This window comes from Rhizophagus irregularis, chromosome 7, assembly GCF_026210795.1.
Source record: "Rhizophagus irregularis chromosome 7, complete sequence".
In the NCBI taxonomy this organism is placed as follows: Eukaryota; Fungi; Glomeromycota; class Glomeromycetes; order Glomerales; family Glomeraceae; genus Rhizophagus; species Rhizophagus irregularis.
The window spans coordinates 3,055,331-3,073,279 of record NC_089435.1 but is presented as its reverse complement, the minus strand read 5'-3'; the positions used below and the strand labels follow the sequence as shown (position 1 = coordinate 3,073,279).

General features: G+C 29.6%; 3 protein-coding genes across 6 annotated transcripts; 2 read left to right on the top strand and 1 right to left on the bottom strand.

The window, feature by feature from the left end:
* Positions 1 to 1,431: 1,431 nt before the first annotated feature.
* OCT59_027446 (uncharacterized protein) lies at positions 1,432 to 1,836 on the top strand (the record flags this gene model as incomplete). The annotated part of the gene is made up of 1 exon (XM_025327632.1): positions 1,432 to 1,836. The coding sequence occupies one exon, from the start codon at positions 1,432 to 1,434 to the stop codon at positions 1,834 to 1,836; it is 405 nt and encodes a 134-aa protein (XP_025170357.1).
* Positions 1,837 to 2,694: 858 nt separating this feature from the next.
* Positions 2,695 to 5,814, bottom strand: OCT59_027445 (uncharacterized protein; the record flags this gene model as incomplete). Of its 4 annotated transcripts, XM_066136978.1 has the most annotated exons (8): positions 2,695 to 2,773; positions 2,855 to 2,944; positions 3,023 to 3,106; positions 3,607 to 3,652; positions 3,736 to 4,029; positions 4,295 to 4,368; positions 4,441 to 4,646; positions 4,729 to 5,814. In XM_066136978.1, the coding sequence occupies 8 exons, from the start codon at positions 5,812 to 5,814 to the stop codon at positions 2,695 to 2,697; spliced, it is 1,959 nt and encodes a 652-aa protein (XP_065993408.1). The 4 variants fall into 4 exon arrangements, with proteins under 4 accessions (XP_065993408.1, XP_065993409.1, XP_025170358.2 ...); XM_066136979.1 differs by lacking the exons at positions 2,695 to 2,773; positions 2,855 to 2,944; positions 3,023 to 3,106 and adding an exon at positions 3,408 to 3,537; XM_025320867.2 differs by lacking the exons at positions 2,695 to 2,773; positions 2,855 to 2,944; positions 3,023 to 3,106 and having other exon boundaries at positions 3,594 to 3,652.
* Positions 5,815 to 11,876: 6,062 nt separating this feature from the next.
* Positions 11,877 to 12,548, top strand: OCT59_027444 (uncharacterized protein; the record flags this gene model as incomplete). The annotated part of the gene is made up of 1 exon (XM_066136977.1): positions 11,877 to 12,548. One exon carries the CDS (start codon positions 11,877 to 11,879, stop codon positions 12,546 to 12,548), a length of 672 nt encoding a protein of 223 aa, XP_065993407.1.
* Positions 12,549 to 17,949: the final 5,401 nt, after the last annotated feature.

Below are 17,949 nucleotides of genomic sequence, written 5' to 3'. Positions count from 1 at the left end.
ATTGATGATTCCTGCGAAAAAAACTGTATTGTATGTCCGTATAAGAAAGTATAAATTATGGAAAAATTGTTGAAGCCTCGTGAAATTTTTTTTTTTTTGATAATATTGATTGAAGCCTCACGAAAATTTTTTTTGAGAAAGAATTTTTTTAATTTGAATTAATTTGAAAAAAAAATAATATGGTTAACATCGTAAAATAGGTATTATTTTCAGTGTTTATTAACGAAAATATTATACAAAAAAAAATGCCATCTAAGATTTCTACAATTGTTACATACATGATTCCAACGAAAGACTTACACAAGAATATACGGTTAAAGAGATTACGGCTGTGTCAAGGTTGGACGACGAAAATAATTTATTTGAAGATAAAAAGGATAAAAGCATTTATTCCTTCAGACAAGAATATTGAGACTCAGATTGAAGATTTTGAATAGGGTTCCGATCGGTACGGTTCGGTTTCGGTTTGAGTCATACCGAAACCGAAACCGAATTTCGGTATCGGTAATCGATAATTTACCGAATTTTCGATATCGGTAAACTGTATAACCGAAACCGGCCGGTAATTACCGATTACCGATACCGATTTACCGAATTTACTACTCCTCGATGTATTTATTACAAAACCTATATAAAAAATAAATCCTATCAATAAACAAATTTAAGATTGAGATCCTTGGATTTAGTATACGCTAGGTGTTTATATAAAATTGTAATCTATTGTATGATTGTTATCAATTAATAATAAACGCGTTACTATTTACAGCAAATTTCAAAATATACGGGACACTTGAGAAATTTGATTGTCGGGTTGTCGGGTAGCCGGGTTACTCGGCAGTAGGTTATTATATAATCTGATATACTACTATTCATTATACTCGTCACGTGTTATTTATACTTTTCTAATAAACAACCTACTGCCGAGTAACCCGGCTACCCGACAACCCGACAATCAAATTTCTCAAGTGTCCCGTATATTTTGAAATTTGCTGTAAAAAAAAGAAAAATTAAAAAAAAACTATATATATATGGACTAAAAAAGATTATCAGTTTGCCAATCACAAAATATAAAGTCAGATCGGTAAATCAGTTCGATAAATGATAAAACCGATACCGAAAACCGAAATTACCGAACCGATCGGTAAATTACCGAAGTGTTAGGTCGGTAATTTTTGATGCAATTACCGACCGAAAACCGAAAACCGATCGGTTCGGTTCGGTAATTACCGAAACCGATCGGAACCCTAATTTTGAAAAGGGGGGACGTGATATGTTTAAGGAGGAAATTTGTAGCCTGCGGAAGATGGTATACGATGAGTTTTTATAAAATTAATATTATTTTTCTATTACTAAATTGCTAAACATTATCTTTATTATTTGATAAAATAATAAGATCAACGCGACCTCTATTAAGGTGATCGATGGGATACAATGCTTGAGTGTTATGTTGGTAGGTATCACTACCAAAACTGTCAGAAATGTCAATGGAAGCTCTGTATTGGAATTTTATGTCGAGGAAAACCTTGGAGACTGAGAACCCGGGAGTTTTGGGTTAAAGTTAATCACGATCCAAACATTAGATATCTTTCGAATAAAACCAATTCCATCAATCAAAACATGAAGTCCACAACGGCCATTATCGTGGGTTTGATTCAATATGAACCTCCGGTAATTGATGATACGACCCAAGAAGAAATAACCGCTGGAAAGCACGTAGTTAAATTGGAGGACATATCATTGGTGTCTACCAACCGTAATAATACTAATGGTCAATCGTTAAATTTGCCATGGATGAATGCTCAATCAACCGGTGAAAGGAGTAGGACCAGTACTTAGCCCAAATGAGTCAATCGCAAAACCAAAATCTTCCATCAGCACTAGAAGAAAACCCGATTCCGAATATGTCTACAAGTCCTGTCAATAATGAGGGGTCCTCGTAAGATCCTCAAGATCAAGAGGCAGGTTCAATGATTACTTTGAAGAGTATGACTCCCATTTTCAAATTTGTATTCCTTTTGTTGAGATGCGTTGTATTATATATATACTAACTAAAACGTTCTTGAATAGATATTATTCCTTTGTGAATTTATGGCTTGAGATGCGATTAGCCGCAGCATAAACCGAAAATTTTTTTTTCAATATATATATATTTTTTTTTCTTTTGGTTTTTTCTTTTAACTGACTAACTGATTTTGTTTCTTTAACCGGATTTTTTTTAATTTTTTTTCTCTCTATAAACTATATAGTAATATTCTTTTCCTAATTATTTTTTTTCGATCAGTCCTAACTTTTTTTTTTGTTCTTTCGCCTTTTAGGTTTGGATCAGGCCAGTCTGCGATGTAGTAAAAATAAATATTCCTTTTTTTTATTTAAATATATTTTATAATAAAAATAATACAGCCAAAAAAAAATAATAATAAATCAATAATTTTTTAAATTATTATAGTGAGAAAGTCCAATAAAAAATTATTAAATATTTCTATACACTCTGTATCTGCAGGATAATGAAATATTTTACTTCTATAGTTCTATGGATAATTAAAATTAGTTTTAATACGTTTTCCTATAAATAATATTTTATATTTGATTTAAATGAAAAAAATTAAATATTAATGTAATTGATTAAAATGAAAGTAGAATAAAATAACATCGAGCCAAATGAATATTTACCACTATTGTCATGAGGTTCTACATTTAAAAATTCTTCATTTCTTCTTTTTTTAAAAAGGTTGAAAATTTTTGAATTGTAGAACTTAAATTTTGTGATTTGAAACTAAGTAAAAAATTATACGGTAAATTAAATAATAATTAATTGTGTCATTTAAAAGCATTTTTTTATCATTATTTTAAATACCTTTCAGTGTTTATATCAAGCTCTAATTCTGCTGAGATATATCTAGAATCTAAATTTTGAATTGTAGAACTTAAATTTTGAGATGATAAACTAATTAAAAATTAATAAATCCAAATAATTAGTTGTATCATTTAAGAATTTTTTTTTTCTTTTTGTTATTTGAAATACCTTTCAATGTCTATATCAAGCTCTAATTCTTCTGAGATGTAATTAGAATTTAAATTTTGTAGCGATAAACTAGGACCGGGAAAACTTATAATAAAGGTCACCGGACAATAGTAAAATGATGGTTTTGCCCAAATTAATAAAAATTTTTCTTAATTAAACTAAAAATCTAACAAATCATACAGAAATGTCTGAAAAATAAAATGAATCATAAATTATTCTTTTAATATCAATATTAACTGAGATCATTAAATTTTCCGAAAAAAATTTTATAATAACGCGAACCACTTTTTAAAAAATTTACTAATTATGCGAACCACCTTTTTGTGTTACACAGAATATATAAAAATCTAAATTGAGTGTATAAATCATGCATTCAACTCTAAACTTAAACAGATAAGTTTAATCCACACATTTTGGCTTCATTAAAAATTGTATATATAAAAAATTCAATGGATTTTACTAGTGTGCCGGGTACTACAGTGACCTCCATTATAGGTTTTCCCGGTCCTGATAAACTAAACGGAAATTAATAAATTCGAATAATTAATTACATAATTCAAAATAAATTTTTTTATTTTAAATACCTTTCAATGTCTTTATTATTCTCTAATTCTGAGATATAATTGGAATCTAAGGAGTATAACATATTTCTTATAAATTACAGTTTATAGATGACATTTTTAAGTTTTTTTTTTTTGAAATACACCGCTTACCAAATGAAATTGTTGAAAATGAATATATGGATGAACATTTAGAAATTAAAGCACTTAATGGCCTGCTTGTATAAATAGCTTCTAAATGACGTTTTTCAGCAAATTCCGGCCCAATCTTCTTTGATTTTATTAATTTCGCTCTTTTTGCTTCACCTTGTCTAAATTCTTCATCATTAACCCTTTTAAATGTCCACCTACCAAAAGTCAAACGAATGTCTTTTATAGAAGGTCTTTTTTTAGGATCAGCATCCCAACAACTTTTCATTAAATTAGCATAACATTCTGGTGTATCTTCTGTAATTTTAGGTCGTTCTCCGTCAAGAATTTTATAAATGAGATGATGATCATGTTTAACATTATCAAAGGGTTTACAACCTGTTGTAAGTTCCCACATAATCATACCCAAACTATAAATATCAGCTTCTTTAGAAAATATAGACCCTCTAAATATTTCCGGTGCAATGTAAGGTATTACTCCATATACTTCATTATTTGATGATTCACTATTTACAGCTTGTGATAATCCTAGATCTCCAATTTTCATTTAATGTTCTTTTACCTTTTGGATCAAATAATATGTTTCCACTATGGAAATCTCGATGCATAAATTCTTTATTATGAATAGTTTCAAGTCTAAAAGATATAAAAAAAATTAATAACTTAAATTTAAAAAATTAATAAATACTGTATATAAAATATAAATACCCCATTGAAATTTGATGTAAAATACGTAATTTTTCTCTATTCCATGTAATACGTTCAAAATCCTTCTGCAAATGCTTATGTAAATCCCCTCCTGATGCATATTTCATAACTAATATGTAATCTTCTAATTCAGGAACTTTTGTAAAGCCATAAGTTTCAATGATATGACCCTTTTCGTCTTTAAAACAATGATAATATGATTTTAACTATTTAAATTTAAAGATAAATTAAATTAAAAATTTAGTTTATTTAATATAAATTATATAAGAAATATTTAAAATATTTTACCTCATTTAAGAAATATTTGCCATTATTTTTAGAATTTTCAAATCTTTTTAAAATGACAATTTCATTTTTATTATTTTTATTTGACCAAGTTGCTGTATATATAATACCATATCCTCCCTTTGTCATTTCTTTTACATCTTTAAATTGAGAATATGGTATCCACTTATCATTTTGTTTTGCTTGTTTTTTTTCTTTAAATATAGACCGTAATATATTATCTGGTGTAAAATATTTATTAATGTTTTTTACAATATTTTCAAATTCAGCTGACTTCAAATAATCTAAACTATCGCATGTTATAAGATTATTATTAAAAAGAAAATCATCGATAACACTATTTATGGGCGATTTTCTTTTGCATTTTTTACATTGAGATTGATCCGTAGGTCCAAAAAGAATGTTTGTTGTTAAACAATATCTGCATCCAACATAAAATATAATACAATATGCACAATACTTTTGACAGTCTGATGTAAATGTTAACTCTGAATTACAAATATTGCACTTATGATTATTATGCCACCATGGTAAGTAAAGAATTGAAATTTGCTTTTTATCCAAGGTTGATTCTATCAATCCAGAAGAAATTAAATAACAATCTGAGCATAATTTAGCGTCAGTATACCATTCATATATTCCTTGATATATTGACTTTCCACATAATTTACAATTTTGTTCACTTTCAATCACCTTATTGTTTAGAGTGCGATCGTTTTCATCAAGGTAAAAATCAATAATATATCCATTTGTTTGTTTAAAACATAAAATTCTCACACAATTTCCACAGCATTCTTGAATACTTTGTGGTATTTTTGTCCTACTTATTTCATGTTCACTACATTCCAAGTCCATTGTATAGTGTACATCCAAATAAATATCATTTTCGGTTATATCATTAATATAACGTGATAAACATTTTTGGCAATAATATTGGTAACTTAAAAGCGCTTTAATATATTTTTCTCCACAATAAACACAATTTTCATCATTCACATTAAAAGAAATAAATTTAATTTGTATAGGACTAGATTTTAATCTTGGTGTTGGATCGAAAGAATTTTCATCATTTGTATTTACAATTTCCATTTTATTAAGTTAATTAATATATGTTATAAACAAGTATCGATAAGACAATGAATTTGGAAAATTTGAAATACGTATTTTTATTTATATCTGAATTACCAGGAGTTTGAACCTTTTGTTGGTAATACGGAAAGTATTTCTAGATTTTCTCATGGAATCTTAAGGATTTACCATAGTACTACGGAAAAGTCCGTTTATTTATTTAGTTTGTAATTCATATGACTAACTAGTGGAAATATCTAAGTAATTGGCGTAATAAAAATAAATCTTTCAGCATAGAAGATAATGATGGAAAGTACAAATTAACAAGAAAGGAAACGGTCAAAAAATTAACCGTGTACGACAAATTGAGATGTATAATTACTTTTGTAGTATAATCATTCTAAACCTCACAATGAACACCAAATATAGTAATTTCATTAAAAAAAAGTAGATTGAATAATAACAAGATATTGTACTACATCTCATTGGTTTTTTCTTCTATTTGTTCCTACGTGAAGTTAATTGTAAAACTATTCTAAACAATTATATTCGCATATTATTAATATTCCAAAATTATGTAAATTATGCAAGAACGATTATCTTTCTAGAACAAAGTAATTTAGTCCTATTAAAACCATAAGTTTCCAAAATACTATACAAAATATTTGCATATTCTAATGTTCTATGACGTTATTGGTTAAAAGCCTTTAAAGACATTGCATCGTAAAACATGTCTAGCGTGTAGTAGTTTTAACACTTGAAAATCATTTTACATAAATGTGTATCAGTGCATAATGATTAATGGTTCAAACATTAAATTTATTTATTTCAAGTCAATTATAAATGATGAATTCATATTTTTGACTTTTTTTTAAAAAAAAATTACAATAATAATAGTAGTGTTCTTTTAATCTAGATATAAGATAAATAATATTATTATTATCTGAACGTGAAAATAAAATTACATGAATAAAAATAAGTCAAGAATATTATCTGATTTCTTTAATTTTTTCAAACGCAATGTAAAGTCTTCTTTACTGTAATATCATCAATATGTTCATGACACATATCATCTCTAGTGTGTCAATCTGATAAGCGTTTATCCGGATAATTATCGGATATCCGTTATCCAGATAAAATTTTTTTAAAAGAATCGGATAGATGGATAAACAGTTAGTTTAACGGATTATCGTAAAACATCAGAAATCGGAATGTCTACTTTTTTTGAAATTTAACCAATAACTAGAATATGCGATTTGCCAGGGGACTTCGTCCCCCAAACATAACATTTATAATTAAAAAAATTTTTTGATATAAATAAATTGAATTGTATGTAAAATATTACCAAATAATAAAATTTTATTATAATTAAACCTATAAAAAATCATGTTTTTAATAAGGTTTTATACAATTTTTTCTTAAAAATAATGTTTCTAATCTATATAGGGATACGGAAAAATGCACAATTCCATATCACAAAAATGTATCATTTTGCATGATTTGACCATAATTTATGCCGAATTTATATTGATTTGATCACAGAAATTACATAATTTAAGCATAGAATTTACACGATTTGGTTAATGAATTTACTGCTTAAATTACAATTATTAATATTAGTTGCATTTATATGAATTTGATTTTAATAATATTTTACTAAATTATTAAATCAAATATAAAAATAAAAAAAAATCCTTAGTATCATGTGATTATAATTAGCCAATAATATAAATTAATTCTTATTATTTAAAATAATGACGTATCTTCTAGTAATAAAATAAAATAAAATAAATAAATAAAATAATGACGTAAGTTGTAATAAGTGTTTTAAAGTTAATACAGCTACAAAAAAATAAAATTTTATGAAAATTAATATTCAAGTGCTTTTAACCTGCCTGAACAACTTTTAATTAATAAATAAAGTTGATTTCATTTGTCCAAAGTGGAGATATTACGCTCTAAATTAAAGAAAAAGAAAAGAGAGTTAATATCATCAACAAAAATGCAATCTTCTATAAGCACTACACCTACATTCATGAAAATTAATATTCAAGTGGTTTCAACCTGCCTGAACAACTTTCAATTAATAAATGAAGTTGATTTCATTTGTCCAAAGTGGAGATATTACGCTCTAAATTAAAAAAAAATAGAAAAGAGAGTTAATATCATCAAGAAAAATGCAATCTTCTTTAAGCACTACACCTACATTCATGAAAATTAATATTCAAGTGCTTTTAATCTGCCTGAACAACTTTCAATTAATAAATGAAGTTGATTTCATTTGTTCAAAGTGGAGATATTACGCTCTAAATTAAAAAAATAGAAAAGAGAGTTAATATCATTAACAAAAATGCAATCTTCTCTAAGCACTACACCTACATTCATGAAAATTAATATTCAAGTGGTTTCAACCTGCCTGAACAACTTTCAATTAATAAATAAAGTTGATTTCATTTGTCCAAAGTGGAGATATTACGCTCTAAATTAAAAAATAGAAAAGAGAGTTAATATCATCAACAAAAATGCAATTTTCTCTAAGAACTACACCTACATTCATGAAAATTAATATTCAAGTGGTTTCAACCTGCCTGAACAACTTTCAATTAATAAATGAAGTTGATTTCATTTGTCCAAAGTGGAGATATTACGCTCTAAATTAAAAAAAAATAGAAAAGAGAGTTAATATTATCAAGAAAAATGCAATCTTCTTTAAGCACTACACCTACATTCATGAAAATTAATATTCAAGTGGTTTCAACCTGCCTGAACAACTTTTAATTAATAAATAAAGTTAATTTCATTTGTCCAAAGTGAAGATTATAATGTATTTGGAAAAGAAGTTTAATTTAAAAAAATTTTATATAAAAAAAATGTAATATGAAAATTAAGAACTGAGTTGACAAAAATTTGAAATAACATGAATTTTAAATTAATTCTTTCATTAATTATAAATTCAAGTAGTTTAAAATAAAAATAGTAAGAAAAAATATTTTTTATGAAATATCACATTATTTTCTAAAAGAAAGTCTTATAAATTTAATTTGTAATTATGTAATATCCAAATATTTAATCTTACAAATAGAAAAAAATGTAAAAAAAATTTATGATGTTTTATAAAAAAAGAAAAAATTTTAAATTTTTGAAAAAAAATTTCGTCTAACACTTTTTAATTGATTATCACAAGATCTGCATGATCATCTACACGTTTTAATTTTTTTAACGAAAAAAAGAAATATATTTGAATATTTTATTTCTTTGAAAATCAATAACGATCAACAAAATTAAATACAAATATAAAACTTATTGCTTGATGCCGCAAGTTAATATGTAGTAAAAGTGGCACAAAAATGAATATTTTGTAATTTTATTCTAATGATATCAAAGAAGCAATATTGCAATATTGCAATATTGCAATAACAACGTCTATAGCAATAGCAATAGCTATATAGCTATATAGCTATAGCAATAGCAATAGCAATAGCAATAGCTATAGCTATAGCTATATAGCTATATAGCTATAGTATAAGATTCAACTACGAAGTTCACATGGTGCATTCCCAAAAAGATGAAAATCTGCATGAAGATCAGAGGACAAACTACAAATTAAGCGAAAAAGTGAATGAATAAGGAAGGTCATGCAGGATGATCACCACTTCAAAATCATACTATCGCCAAATAATGGAAAATCTTGATCGGGAAAAAACTCTTTCTCCTTCCTTTACATACCAAAAATTTTTGAAGAACACATATGCCTTTGCTGGGGATTAAAATGACTCGAAATTTTATAAAAATTTTTTAGAAAAATATAAATTTATTTTTTTACATTCTTTTTACTTGTTCTTGTGTTTTATATGGTTGTAAAGTATTCTGTTAAGAGTTGTCCCTTTTTTGTAAACCTAAACTCTTTCTTTTATTTCTTGTTTTTTATGATAGCGCAGTTTTTAAGCCAGTTGTTGGTAGCAATAGTTTTTTTGTAAAAGAAAAAACTTTATAGTATTTTGATAATATACGAAAAATAATTTCCACAAATATGCAGTGGGCCCTTTTACTTGGCTTAAGAATACTAGTGTGTTATACTAGTTAATTTATTTTGACGCTTAGTTCGAAAATTACAAAAAACAATTTTACAAGTTTATTTAGAAAGAGGCATTTTAGTTTTATTAGATTTTTTTTCTTTTAAAACTTTATGTATTTATTGAAATGTTTAATATTTTATATTTTACATTTGAAATTTTTTATATTTTCCCTTTTTTTTTTCTTTGTTAAAGAATATTGTCTTTCTTTCATGGGAAAATTTTCTGGAGTATACACGTGACCTTGATGATCAATAAATATTTTAGGCAATTTCCTGTCGTGTATTTCATTGAAAAATTGAAAATCAAAGCAATATTGTTTGCCGATCGAGATTTATTAGTAGATCGAAAATTGAAGATCAACCAATAGTTTTTGTTGATCGAGATTTATTAGTAGTCAAATATGAAATTTTATCATGTGTTTGTTTTAAGTTTTGGATCATATTTTTATTACGTCTTTATGGAAAATTATATATTTGATAGTTGATCCCGTTGGCTCTCAATAGGCTCTGTTCCCGTAAGTTCACAGTAAGCTTTTATCGGATATTTTGCTGATCCCGTAGGCTCTCAGTTTTTTGAAAAATTATTTTTTGACAATGGTCCTGTATTTTTTCACTCGCATGTATTTTCAGTTTTATTTTTGAAAAATGATTTTTGATTTTTATTTTTAGAAATTTTAATTTGAAAACTTTATTTATAGTTTTCAGCCGTATTTACTGTTTTTGTATACCTTTTTTTTATATGTATGCGGTTATTTTTTAAGAAAATTATTGGTAGCTTTTGAAAAATTTAAATGTTATGTGTTGTTATTTATCATATGACTTTTTTTTTTATAACAAATTATAGTAACATTTAGAAATTGGTGTTGTATTGTGTTTTATTTTATATAGTTTGTTACTTATGCATAGAAAAATTTTATTATTTCTATGTAGTTGTGGAGTATTTCAAGGTGTTGTGGTGGAAAAGTCTCTCATGGTTATTCACCAAAGGATGTACGAATAGTAGTATTGTTGCTTTTAGCTTTGTTATTAGCAAATTTTAAGAACCTATTTGGGCAGGCATGATGGTAGATAGTTCCTTTGAACATAAAATCTTAAGTCACCAACTTTTCACTAGTTTTTATTCGATCTTGTTTAATAGCTAGAGTAATCATGATGTATAATTTGAGTTTTCAAATTTTTTTTTAATAAAATTTTTCCTTTGTTATAAAAAAAAAAAAAAAATAATGGAAAATCTTACTTCTTATGGTAAGTCTCGTTCAGGATTTTTCTTTGCTAACCCAATTTTATTTTATTAGAGCTTTGTAAAGAAAACATACTATACATATGAAAAAATATATATATATAATGAAATGCCTGTTAAAGGCGATACCTATCTACATACATGAGGAACAATAAAAAAACCCTAAACTAGACATCTATCCTTTAACCAATCTCCTTGCCCTACTATTCGTACTTTCAGTATCTTTTGTGCGCTTGTTGTTATCAGAAATTACTTTTTCAGGTGTCACTTGATTCATCACGCAATCTACCATTAAGAGTGATCTTAAGTAGTATGAAAACCCCAATTCTGGCTCACCCCCACCATATAATCTAAAATACTACCACTTTATATAATCTAGTTACCACCATCATATAATATAATTACCACCATATAATCCACCTACCACTTTTACTATAATTTAACTACCACTTTATATAATCTAGTTACCACCATCATATAATTTTAATTACCACCATATAATCCACCTACCACTTTTCATATAATCTAGTTACCATCATATAGTTTTATTACCACCATACAATTCTATTACCACCACACAATCTGAAAAAATTAACCGAACAAGAAATAGGATTTCAAAGCCAACGGAGCCAAAAAAGGTAAGGAATATTAACCCATCCAGGAAACCAGCCATGGAGTCAATAGAGCGGAATAGCAAGGCAAGCAATTTCCCTTATACCGAGAAAAAATGTAATTGAATAAAAGATTCACATATAAAAGACTTACAAGATGTCACAATACAGACCATTACTAAGACGTATACTAGGCCAGTTTGAACTCAACATAGAAGAATGGGTAAAGGAAATAATGTGGTATTTAGATATAGCATATTTAAAAGCTTTAGATTCTGAATTTAGCAAAGAAAGTATGTTAGTATCTGGATTAGAAGAGCTAGTAGAAATATTTGATGAGATGTTAGAAGGTGATGATATATGGATACATCCATCACTTTTATCACGAATAAGATATTCTATTCTACCAGATGAGATGGCAATATATGAAAGATTTTCAGATATCATTAAGAACTTCTCAGAGGATAAAGAATTAGCATATGCATTATTAGACTTAGTAGAAATATTATCAAAAAAGAAACCTACAACATTCAACATTATAGATTACAATATACAAAGAATATTCACGAATCCTAATGATGAATATAGAAATGAATTCAGCATCTACCATATTAAAGGAGATGAAGATATGGACGAAGACACAGATGAAGACATAGATGAAGTAGAGCAGAATGAATTCAATGAATACTATCAGAATCTTGCACCGACCACCGAGAGTCAGCTGGATAGACTAAAAAATGAGTTGGCTATAACTCTATGTGACGAATGTCTTATGCCAACAAGAAGTCAGGAATGCGATTGCTGGATTTTACAAATAGAGGGTTTTTAGTTCTCAGTGAAACCATTTTTTTTACCTCTCACAATCTGGAATAGGTGCATCACAAATAAAATCCCCAAAATCATTCGGATTAGAAAACAACTTCTGTAAGAACTTATAAACCATATCAGCATCCAATTCAGTCTTAGTGCCAAATATATTAACCTTACCAGATTTAGGCCAGATATGTACCCGAATCTTTGAAGTAAAGATTATAGCAATTTTAGAATGAATATCACCTGCATCATTCTTAATATACTTTATCGGAAAGGGAAGAATCTCACGAATACCATCTATAGATTCTAAAGCATATGCTAAGGTAGAAAGATTAATAAACTTATCACCCCCAATATTAATCACAAATTTATAATTGCGCAGGAGAGCCTTATTTTCACCCACAAGTTCTACAGAAGAAAATTCAGGTAGGGAACATTCAGAAAGGTAACGTAAGAAGATAGCAACAGGATCAAAAGACCCGAAAACTTGTATACTACCAGATTTAGGAAAATAACGAATAGTATGTACAGTATCAGCTAAGATGATAACAAACTCAATGCATGCATTAAAAGTGCTACCATCCCCTGTACGTCGCCGTCTATTTAATGGATTGTCAGGTGTACTTCGTCTGCATCGCCTCTCACCTTTTGGTTTAGACAAGTACTGTTCATAACCCTCAAAAGCTTTATGAATAAAGTTGCTATTAATGGCAATAACATCCTTAGTAGGTTCAAGCTTATGACCAAGCACGGTGTAATCAAGCCCTTCAACATTGATCTTAAATTCAGTAACAGTAAGAGATGGAGTAAGTTCACTAAAAGTAAGCATGTTTGGTTTTTTCTATTGATAGAAAAGAAATGTTCAAATTATTTTATCCTAAGAAAAAATCTAATTAAATAAAACTTCACCATCAATATCTCATATGAGATACCATGACAAACAATAGCTTATCTTTTGAACTTTTAGAAAAGATATTCAAAACTTCATATGAAGGTACTTACTCCCGTTGGCATTATCTTTGCAATTATGCATTAGTGTGTCGAAAATGGGCTGTAGTAGCAAACTCTCTCCTATGGGGTGAAGTAGACCTTTATAACCGCTATAATGTGAAGGAGTTCCAAATGTATAAACATCTTACAAAACCAGGAACAGTATGTGGAAAATATATCAGAAAGCTTAATATGGATGGGGTAAAATTATGGCCCATTTGTATTGTAAAAATGCTACAAGCTTGTCCCAATATTCAGGAACTTAGCATAATAGATTATCAATACTATGGTGGAAAAGGTGACGTTAGAGATTTGCTAAGTGAAATCCTGCATATATTACCAAACCTTCAAAAGCTAGATATCAGATGTAGTCGATATTTTAAAAATAGAAATGCCATTGAAAAACTCATAGAAACCCGTAAAGACCTAGAAATCAGAGTAACATGGCAAATGTAATATTTGTAAAGGCTAATCACCGCCAAAAAATTTGGGCACTGCTCTGTTACTGCCCGTCACTGCCGAAAAAATTTGGGCACTACCCTGTTACTGCCCGTCACTGCTGAAAAAATTTGGGCACTGCCCTGTCACTGCCCGCCACTGCCCATCATTGCCGCAGAAGTTTGGGAAACACATGGATTTTTCCTAGCAAGATGACGCTTTAACTTAGAGGGAAAGTCAAAACTTGCTCCACATAGATGACAGGTTAATCTTCCTCGAGAGTGTGAATTTTTTTTAAGTCGATAGTATCCATCTGCAAGGAAATCACGTTAGTTTTCCGTTTATGTAGAGAAATTGGAATGGTAATTTTTTTACGTGATGATAGAGGAATGGTCAGTTGCCGATTTTGGAAATCTAGAATGACATTAGCACGATCAATCCAAGGTACACCTAGCAATAAAAAGTCCTTATCACTCTTAACAACCATGAAGTCATCTTCAATTTTTTTAGAGTTCTCCCCATCATATACAAGAATACCAAGACCATATACTGTCCCAATAGTATCAGATTTTGTTGCAACACCACTAAGGTCAGGAGCATTACTTCTATCAACGTCAAGATTTAGGCGCTTTACAATATTGTTAGATATCAGAGAACTATCAGAACCAGTATCGAAAATTGTCGTAGGAATAACTAAAGATTTTTCACTCTCAGGTGCGACTACTTTGGTCTTAATAGTGACTACATCACTAGCAGACTTGCGATTAACAATTCCAATACCTGCTATAGAAGACCATAAGTCATTATTACATATAACATCATCATTTTTACGGATTAAATTTGCAGCCATACTATTAGTTACAACCGAAATCATAGGATGAAGGATAGATGTGAAAAGGTCCTTAACATTATCCCAAACTTTTTCACGTGTTTTTATCGAGGGTTCTCCTTTAAGCTGACTGAGTACTGGTTCTTTATAATTAATGAATTCAGCATTCAGAGCATTGTAAGCAGATATAACAGTCTCTTTTGGTACAGCATTAACGAAAGATTGAACCAGAAGCTTTAAGAGTTGTATAAAAACCTCAAAGATAATACGCTGCCTTTCAAGTTGTGATTTTTTCTTATCAGTAGGCTTTTTATCTACACGTTTCCTTTCTGTAGGCTTTTTTTTTTAATCCATAGCAGGCATGTCCAGAGTCTGAATCACTATCAAAGGAGTCAGAGGAGTCAGAGGCATCAGAAGAGTTAGAGGAATCAGAGGAGTCATGTGCATAATTTGTTTTCCTCTTTCCCTTCTTAGATTTTGGACAGGAACTCTTAGTATGACCAGATTTTCCACAACTTGAGCATTTCTTTGATTTCTTTGGTTTGCGTGTACCTGAACTTATACCAAATACCTGATTACCACGGTAAATATGGTCAGATGGTAAATTTTTATTAAGTTCTGTATCAATAAATATTTCAAGATCACTAAGGGTTACTTTACTTATATCGATATCTCTTGGAAGACCTAATTTATATGCTAAAGCAAGTAATCTCTGAAATGATGTATCATTTTGAGGACTTGAAAATGGACTAGAAGATGGTACTGGTACTGCAGATGATCTAGCCGTAGTCATAGGAATTTTAGAATTTATAAGATTCTCAATATCCGCTAAAGTTGGACCCTGATATGTAACTATAGGAGTAGGTGGCATATCTGTCCTGTATTTCTCAACTTCTTCCAATTTATTCAGAATAGATGCAACTGAATTTTCTAAACCAATACGTCGCGCATCCAACTTATTTTCACTGGAAAGACCATTTAAGAACTGTTGCCGTACTAATTCATTCTGATTTACCTCTGGAAGAGTTGGATATGCAAGTCTAACCATTCTTCGTAATTTAGAATAGAATCGGCTTACAGTATCACTACCCTGAACAATAGCATTAAATGCAAGCTTAGACTTTTCAGATGTTATAGTAGGGAAGTAATGCTTAAAACGATATATTAATTGTCCAATACGTATTCCAGGAGCCACAATTGTACCTCCATTATTAGCATTAGGATTATTAACAGCTATATCAGTAGGACGACCCTCGACTATTGACCAATCTTCATCCCATACAGTATGATCAGGTATAAAATTAGCACCAGTAATAGTATTAACTGCAGCTGCTTGTCCATGTAATACATTAGCCCCTCCACGAAATTGATTCGCCGCTACAGCCTGTATAGCGCCATTATTCAAAGCATTAAAAGCAGCAAGATTGGCCACACCAGTATTATCCAGAAGATTTACACATTCCCAATTTTTTCCTTTGATATGTGTTTCATACCAATCTCTAGCATCATCTTCAAGTAAAGTCTCAAAGACCCCATGAATCCTAACACGAGTTCTAGCATTAGCAGCAGGATCAAGTCCAGCAGACTCACACCATTGCCTGAATTCTTGAAGCCAAAGTTCTGGATCTTCACCAGATGCTCCTCTAAATTTTTTAGGTGCATATCCTGCCATTATCGGTTGTTGTATTACCGGAGGGTTATTTTGTAATGCTAGAATCTGTTGATTCAAATTATTGACCTGATTTTGCAAATTTTGACCATGATTACGACAGTTTAAAAATTGCCCTCTCCATGCTCGAGCTTGCTGAATGATACCATTAGCCCGCCTTCTACTTCGTTCTGTTTCAGTATTATAGCGCTGTAATAATCTATGAGCATTTCTTCTACTCTCATCACGTTCTCTCTGGACATTAGCTAGTTGAATTTGACTGTTAGCATATTGAGCCTGGATGTTAGCCAATTGGATCTGAGTATTTTGTGCAAGGACTTCCCAATGTTGGCGATGACGCACTTCATTTGCATATGCATCCTCATAGGTACGTCTTGTTCTCAGTATAGTAGCACGTGTATTATTAAGTTCATGTCTAAGATATTCTTCACGGTTATGTGCATCATCTAACAAACCTTCAAGTCTATCCTCCATATTATCTTGATCTTCTATAATATTTCGCAACTCATTAGCATATCGGATAATGGCATCAAGACTATCATTTGCAGTGTTAAATAAATGATTTATATGAGGGTGTGCTGCTATAGTTGTACGATCAAGGTGAATACGAATACCAGCTACACTATTTGCTATAGTTGTCCGATTATTTAAGATTTCTGTAATAGGGTCAGGAGGAATTGCTGCCATGTTTTTCCGTTGTCTATTAGCAAGTTCTTTTATTCGATCTTTAAGTTGAATATTTAGAGTATCAACTTCAATCAGCTGACGTTCTAATGCTTGAAGCCCTTCCTCCTTTAGTGATGCCGTTTCTAATGCTTTCTTAAGCTTTGCACGCAACTCAGCATTTTTTTGCCTAAGTTCTTCTATCTCAGATTCATGACCCTCGATTACACCATACAGGTATTTTATATATTGCTCTTGTGATTGCAATGTATGTGCAAGCTTTGTAATCTGTGTCTTTAACGATGTATCTTCCATTGCCAGTTCCACAGATTTTTATAGACCCTACATTTAATAAACAAATCGAACAAAATTATATCCTTCAACAAATCTATTACCATCCATGTGGATATTATCGTACTCCTGAAAAACTTTGGGCTAAAGTGCAAGCTGAAGGCCATGATTTTAACATATCTGATATTACAGAGTGGTTGCATAAACAGGCTATATGGCAAATACACTCACCTATACCCAAGTATGTTCCACAGGTTTCTTTTAATAAGATTACTCGACCAAATATGTATCATCAAGCAGATATCTTATATATGCCCTATGATACTGTAGATAGAAAGCTGTATAAATACTGTCTGAATATTGTAGATGTTGCTAGCCGATATAAAGCTTCAGTACCTTTAGAAGATCGCAGCTCTGCACGTGTTGCTAAGGCATTTAAAAAGATCTATGGTAAAGCAGACTGCCCGCTTATTTGGCCAAGAGTTTTACAAGTAGATGGGGGATCAGAATTTAAGGATGAAGTTATCCGATTAATGG